Source organism: Herpailurus yagouaroundi, unplaced genomic scaffold, assembly GCF_014898765.1.
Source record: "Herpailurus yagouaroundi ecotype Mexico unplaced genomic scaffold, PumYag 185, whole genome shotgun sequence".
Taxonomy (NCBI): Eukaryota; Metazoa; Chordata; class Mammalia; order Carnivora; family Felidae; genus Herpailurus; species Herpailurus yagouaroundi.
This window is the reverse complement of record NW_024412416.1, coordinates 20,916,242-20,922,760: the sequence shown is the minus strand read 5'-3', so window position 1 is coordinate 20,922,760 and position 6,519 is coordinate 20,916,242. Positions and strand designations below refer to the sequence as shown.

The following is a 6,519-nucleotide window of genomic DNA, read 5'->3' as shown; positions in this document are numbered from 1 at the left end:
AGAGAGGGGAAAAGCTAGAATAAACACTGTGGTGTTAGAGTGGAAATGATATTATTAATGTAATCCCACAGTTTTCAGTAGATAGTGGACAGATCCAGAAAGTTAGGAAGTCTCAGAATGATGGGGGTGGGCTGAAGACACATAAGCCAGCTGAAAAAGGTTATTACTGGCCAAATCAGGGATGATTTGTGTATCAAATAATGATAGTACAAGATTATCACCCATGAGTCTACATAGATACAGATAAACATAGACAACGAATAAACTGAAAATTTGGTGAGGAATACAATTTTACAAAGTCTCAAAGTATCTCCACACAACTTACTGATTTATTATAGAGAGAAACAAAACCATTTCACAGTAGAGAGGAATGATGAAAAAACAACAAACAAAACAGAAACAAAAACCCCAAAAAACAAAATCTCTTCAACCAAAGTGATCAAGATTATAATAGGACAAATTAATATTTTGTGCCACTGATAGGATCCAAAAAGAAAACACTGCCATCACTTCTGTGATATTCCTGCCAAAGATACATAACTTGAATCTGATCACAAAGCATAGCAGACAAACCCTAATTGCAGATGTTCCACAAAATAACGGCCTGTAGTCCTCAAATGTCAAGATCATGGAAGTCAAGGAAGGATTAAGGAACTGTTTGCAAATTGAAAGAGACTAAAGAAACATGATAACTAATGCATTCAAATAGTTGGGGGGGGGGGTGGAATTCCTTGCTCTGTACTTGCAACTTTTCTGTAAGTATGGGCATTAAAAAATTAAAATAAATAAGTGTAATCTCAAAGCCAATAATGACAATAAAATATAGGAAAACTACAGGCTAATTCCCCTCATGACCAAAGACATAAAATTTAGAAATTTTTAGCAAATAAAAAAACTATCTTTTATATGTATCACTCACAAGAAGATTTGCAGGATGGTCAGATATCAGAAAAACCTATCAGTGTTGTTACACTAAACTGTATCAAAAAGTATACTGAACTTAGAGAGTAAAAATAAAAATGTAATCACATTAGCAGATTAATAAAGAGCATGATACAAATTTAAAAAGCTATGCATAAGTTTTTTAAACATCTTTAGGCAAGCTAGAAAGGGGGAATATAAAAACACAATTAAAGATATTTGTTGGGGAAAAAAATTAAAAGCAAACCTAGTTAATGTACAACTTTAAATATGATTCCCTTTAAAATCAGGAACAAGGAATCAGGAACATTCTTAAAGTCTACGTTGCCACTTCTTTTCAAAAACATATTGCAGTTCCATGGGGCATCTGGGTGGCTCAATTGGTTAAACATCCAACTTCCTTCCGCTCAGGTTGATCACTGACCTGAAGTTCAAGCCCTGCTTCAGGCTTTGCGCTTACAGCTCAGAGCCTGGGGCCTGCTTCAGATTCTGTGTCTCCCTCTCTCTGCCCCTCCCCCGACTTGCCCTGTCTCTCTAAAATAAAATAAAAACATTAAAAAAAATTTTTAAAAACATATTGCAGTTCCAGCCACTGCAAAAAAGACTAAAATAAAAGGCATAAGAAGTGGAAAAGGAGAAAAAAAACCCTTGTTATGATGCTATAGAATTATAATAGCATGGCATTGGCAAAGAGATAGCAAATAAATCAATTTGGTCCTAGACATAAATTTATTTATATGAGTTATGGCTTTATAATAAGAGAACATGTTATCAATCAGTGTGGAAAGGATAAACTATGAGAAATTGATGCTAGGCAATCTGTATAGGAAAAAATATGAAAACTATATCCATACCTCAAATCATGATACAAAAAAAGATTAAAAACATAAATGTGAGGTGACTGGGTGACTCTGTTGAGCCTCTGACTCCTGATTTCAGCCCAGGTCAGGATCTCACAGTTCATGAAATCAAGCCCCACAAAGGGCTCTGCACTGACACCACAGAGCCTGCTTACGATTCTCTCTCCTCTCTGCCTCTTCCTGACTCAGTGCGTGCACTCTATCTCTTGCTCAAAATAAATAAACTTAAAAAAAAATGTGTATGTAAGTCAAAAATTTTAACACTTATTAATTTTAACTTATTAATTTTAACACTTATCAGGATTAGGGAGACTTTTTTTTAAAGCACTACATTGATGATTTCGACACATTAAAATGAAATCATCTGCATGACAAAAGAAAAAATGAAACGTGACATGCTATTTGCACGATATGACAATGGAGTAATATACACAGAACATATAAAGAAATCTTACAAATCATTAAAAAACAGGTCTAACAGATAAAAAGCAAAATAATATGGCAAAAAAACCCCAAACAAAAGATACTTAACGTCACTAGTAAACAAGAGGTGCAAGTTAATAGTACAATAAACTATCACTACATACCCACTATACAGCTGGAAGGGACAAATTTTCATATGAAGTAGGAGGGTGGGTCAGTGAAAAAGAACTATAAAATGTTAGTGGATTGTAACTTAATACGAGTTCAAGAGCAATTTGGCAATGCCCCATGATTGCTCAATTTATTTCTGGCTAGAGAAACTCACATGTATAAGGAAGCACTATATACTGCAGGCAAATAGCAAAAAATTGGAAAGAACTGGTCTAACCATTAGGAAATGAGTAAACGGTTACTTTTTTTCCACATGAAAGAACAACTAAAATGAATAAATCAGATCTTTGTAGCTAAATGTCAAAAACAGGGTAAGTTGTAACACCAAGTTGCAAAAGGGTACAGTATGATACCCCATATATAAGTCATCGAAGCTTACAAAATACTACTATATATTGTTCATGTATATACACATACATGGTAAAAGTGTTAAATCATACAATGGAATGATACCCACAAACTTTAGACACCTCCGGGAAGGGTAGAACCTCTAAGGGCTTGATCTGGTCTGTAATGTTTTATATTTTACAATGGGGGTGTCTGGCTGACTCAGTTGGAAGCATTCAACTCTTGATCCCATGATAGAGAGTTTGAGCCCCATGTTGGCTGTAGAGATTGCTTAAAATAAATAAATAAACAAAAATTTCAAAAAATAAAATCTGAAACAAAACGGTAACTCATTAAAGGTAAATGGCTAACATCTCTATAGAAAAGTGTTGGGAGAAGATATCTGCCTCAGACATAACCGACAGTGGGTGCTGGGTAATGATAATTTTCACATACGGAGGAAAATGCCAGTGTTAAAACACTCCAGAGGGGGGGCGCCTGGGTGGCATAGTCGGTTAAGCGTCCGACTTCAGCCAGGTCACGATCTCGCGGTCCGTGAGTTCGAGCCCCGCGTCGGGCTCTGGGCTGATGGCTCAGAGCCTGGAGCCTGTTTCCGATTCTGTGTCTCCCTCTCTCTCTGCCCCTCCCCCGTTCATGCTCTGTCTCTCTCTGTCCCCAAAATAAATAAACGTTGAAAAAAAAAATTAAAAAAAAAAAAACAAAACAAAACAAAACAAAAAAACACTCCAGAGGGGAAAGCAGTCAGTGAGGTGAGGGACCAGTAAGCAGGATGCTTAGTCGCGAGGTAATTTATACACTGAAATAAAATGCAAACCAAGGAGAAATGCCTTCAAGCACCAATTATATTCTAACTGATGAAATAAATGCAAATTCCAATTTAACAGAATGAAAAAAAAACAAAAAAACAATTAGCCTATCACATTCTGTCATACCACTACAAACCCACCATAGACGCTTCTAGATGGCAGTCCAGTGTTGATCAAATCCACATTTTTTTGAACTGAAGTACTTATCTCATTTTGGGGTTAATTTGTAGTACCTTCCCCCCAAACAATTAAATTTACTCACTCACTGAATAATTATTTGTTGAATCTCTGAATATAAACAACATTTGCCAGAAGCTATGGAGGAATGAGAGGAGACTGAGCTCTTTTCTTCATATTCATTTAATACATAGAACTATAATATAGTTACTGTTTTTCTGATCTTACAGATAAATTGAAATTCAGAAAACTTAAAATCGACCCCAAGTCACCATGCTGACATAGTATGAGCCAGAATTCAAATTCCATTTGTCAGACAACCTCAAAACCCATATCCTTTCCACTAAAAAATTAGCTCTCAAGCCCAGGGGAGATCTTAGGTCTAACTGTCCTGTTTTACTTTATGTGGGCTATACTCACAATATACCATGAGTTATGTTTTCCCACGAAACCACACAATAGAATCAGGCTAGAAGAATATTGTCGTAACTTTTGAACCAGTAACTCCTATTCTATGATTTACAAGATGATGAAAGAAAACCTGAAAAAAAAAAAATTTAACTGCTCCAAACCAAGATTAAAATATTAGGGTGCCTGGGTGGCTCAGTCAGGTTAAGCCTCTGACTCTTGGTTTCGGGTCAGGTCATGATCTCAAGGTTCAGGAGTTCGAGCCCTGCCCTGGTCAGGCTCTGCGCTGACAGTGCAGAGACTAATTGGGATATTCTCTCTCTCTCTCTCTCTGCCTCACCCCTGCTCTCTCTCAAAATAAATAAATAAGCAACAAAAAACAAATTTAAAAAATTAAAGAACAAAGTTAACAACTAAAATCCTCCACACCGGGCATTGTGCCAAGAACTTGACATACACTTCCAATATCAAATTACCACATTACCACACATAACATGGGCATCGTGAGCTTGTTTTACAGGTGAGAAAACATCTGTATATAAGTAACATGCTCATATAGCTAGTTATGTGAAACCAGTATCTAAACCCAGGTAGTCAGATTCCCAAGTATGGTTAATCACTAACAGTTTTATCAACTTTTTTATATCCAGTAGGAAATGTATTTTAGATTGTGATGCAATATGCACATACACACACAAAAGTAAAGCAACTTCTACAAAACGCTTTTACCTTAATAATCTGTAGCAAGAAAAAAACCTGTTTTTAAGATGCTGGTTTTGAGTCAAGAAATTAATCTCATGAATCACGATTGAAAAATGCACAGTGCTTAACTGCTTCAAAGATACTGTATTTATTACAACTATAGCAGGAAAAAAAACCTAAATGGAACTAAATGGTTGGCCACAGAGGTAAGAATTATGAATATAAAAAATTGTTATTTGGAGAAAATACAATATGCACATTGCTTAGATGATGCGTAATGCTTATATACATAGAAAATATATAAATATATAATAGCTGTCTTAAGGTAAAAAAAGTATAAGCAATTACATTTTTATTTTTAATTTATAAAGGCTTTTATTTTAACTTACAAACTGGGTAGTTAAGACACCAGATAGTAGTCACTTTGCTTTTACTTTCTTGGCGCCAAAGCAATTGACCAATGTGTTCTTTCTTAAACACCTGTTCCAGATCATGGTGCAATGTTTTCCAATTACTTGCATAAAGCTAGCAAAATTTTTATGCCAAAATACACAGACAATAACACAAGTTAAAACAAAAAATCCTCTCCTAATATTTTTATAAGTGAAAAGCTGGAACCAAATAACTTACAATATTAAAAGAGAACATAAGTTTGCAAACACATCCTAAAGCCACACACATTTGAGTGTTACAGAAATATGCTCCCTCCCACCCCCCTACCCCATCACCCAGTGCCTTTGACACCTCCTCTGGAGCTCAAATCTCTCTCAGACTTCAAGAGGAGGGAGTGGGGCCACCTGTCTCAGGTCTGGCCCTGGCCTCCTCATCTGCCAAAGCCTCACAGTACTGTGCTGGCCAGTCCTTGGGATCTTGATTATGGACTTTGGCCACAAACTTAAGAACTTTCATCTTGCTGGTTTCCAGGTTGGTTCGGGGACCCCACTGGAATTCATAGTCTACAGGATCAGTGTGGGGTATCCGTCGGTACTCCAGGTAACGCTGTCGCACAAATTCTTCGGTAATAAGTTTCTTTGGGTCCCCAAAAACTAAATGCTTCTTTGTGGGGTACACCCCCAAGCGACGCAGGAAGTCCCAGACCTCCGTTTCCTTGATGGTATTGCCCTTCATAAAGATGAGACCTAAAACAATCATCAGGAGGCCGGTGGTGGGCGTGCCCTGATCGCCTCTCACCTCAGCATCCTCCTCCACCGGTTCCAGAGTGTTGATCAGGATGTACGTATTGCTTTTGGGTTCCAGTTCCACCAGCTTGTACCCGAAGACATACTCGAGGCGCTCGGCAGCCAGTTTAAGGAGATCAGGGAAGATGTCCTTGTAGTCCCCGATAACGTGCTTCACTATGTCAGTGCGCTTGATCGGGATCTTCTTCTGGTCCTTAATCAGCAAGAACTGCACTAGCTCGGCCACCTTCAGCTCCAGCTGCTGCTGGGACCTGGGCCCCACCTCGGGGGAGGCCTCGGCCCGGCGGCCACCCTGCGACGACGTGCCCCGGGCCTCCTGGGAGCCTCCCGCCCCGCGGGAGGTGCTCGGGGCCTCCTCCGCGGCGCCGCGGGCCCAGTCCCTCTCGCTCTCGGCCTGGGTGTTAGGGCGGCCCCGGTTCCTCGGTTTCTGCAACATGTCCCCAGCGGCGGGACCCGTAACGGGCGGCGGCAGAGGCGGCGGCGGGACAGCAGCACGCAGCGGGA

At 39.0% G+C, this 6,519-nt stretch overlaps 2 protein-coding genes across 5 annotated transcripts in view; both read right to left on the bottom strand.

Moving 5' to 3' along the window:
- ENTREP2 (endosomal transmembrane epsin interactor 2) overlaps nt 1–6,519 on the bottom strand; it is a 469,222-nt gene that overhangs the window by 147,378 nt on the left and 315,325 nt on the right. The window lies entirely within an intron of this gene.
- On the bottom strand, nt 4,941–6,515 carry NSMCE3 (NSE3 component of SMC5/6 complex). Its single transcript, XM_040493835.1, has one exon. It carries the CDS (start codon nt 6,449–6,451, stop codon nt 5,591–5,593), a length of 861 nt encoding a protein of 286 aa, XP_040349769.1. The 5' UTR covers nt 6,452–6,515; the 3' UTR covers nt 4,941–5,590.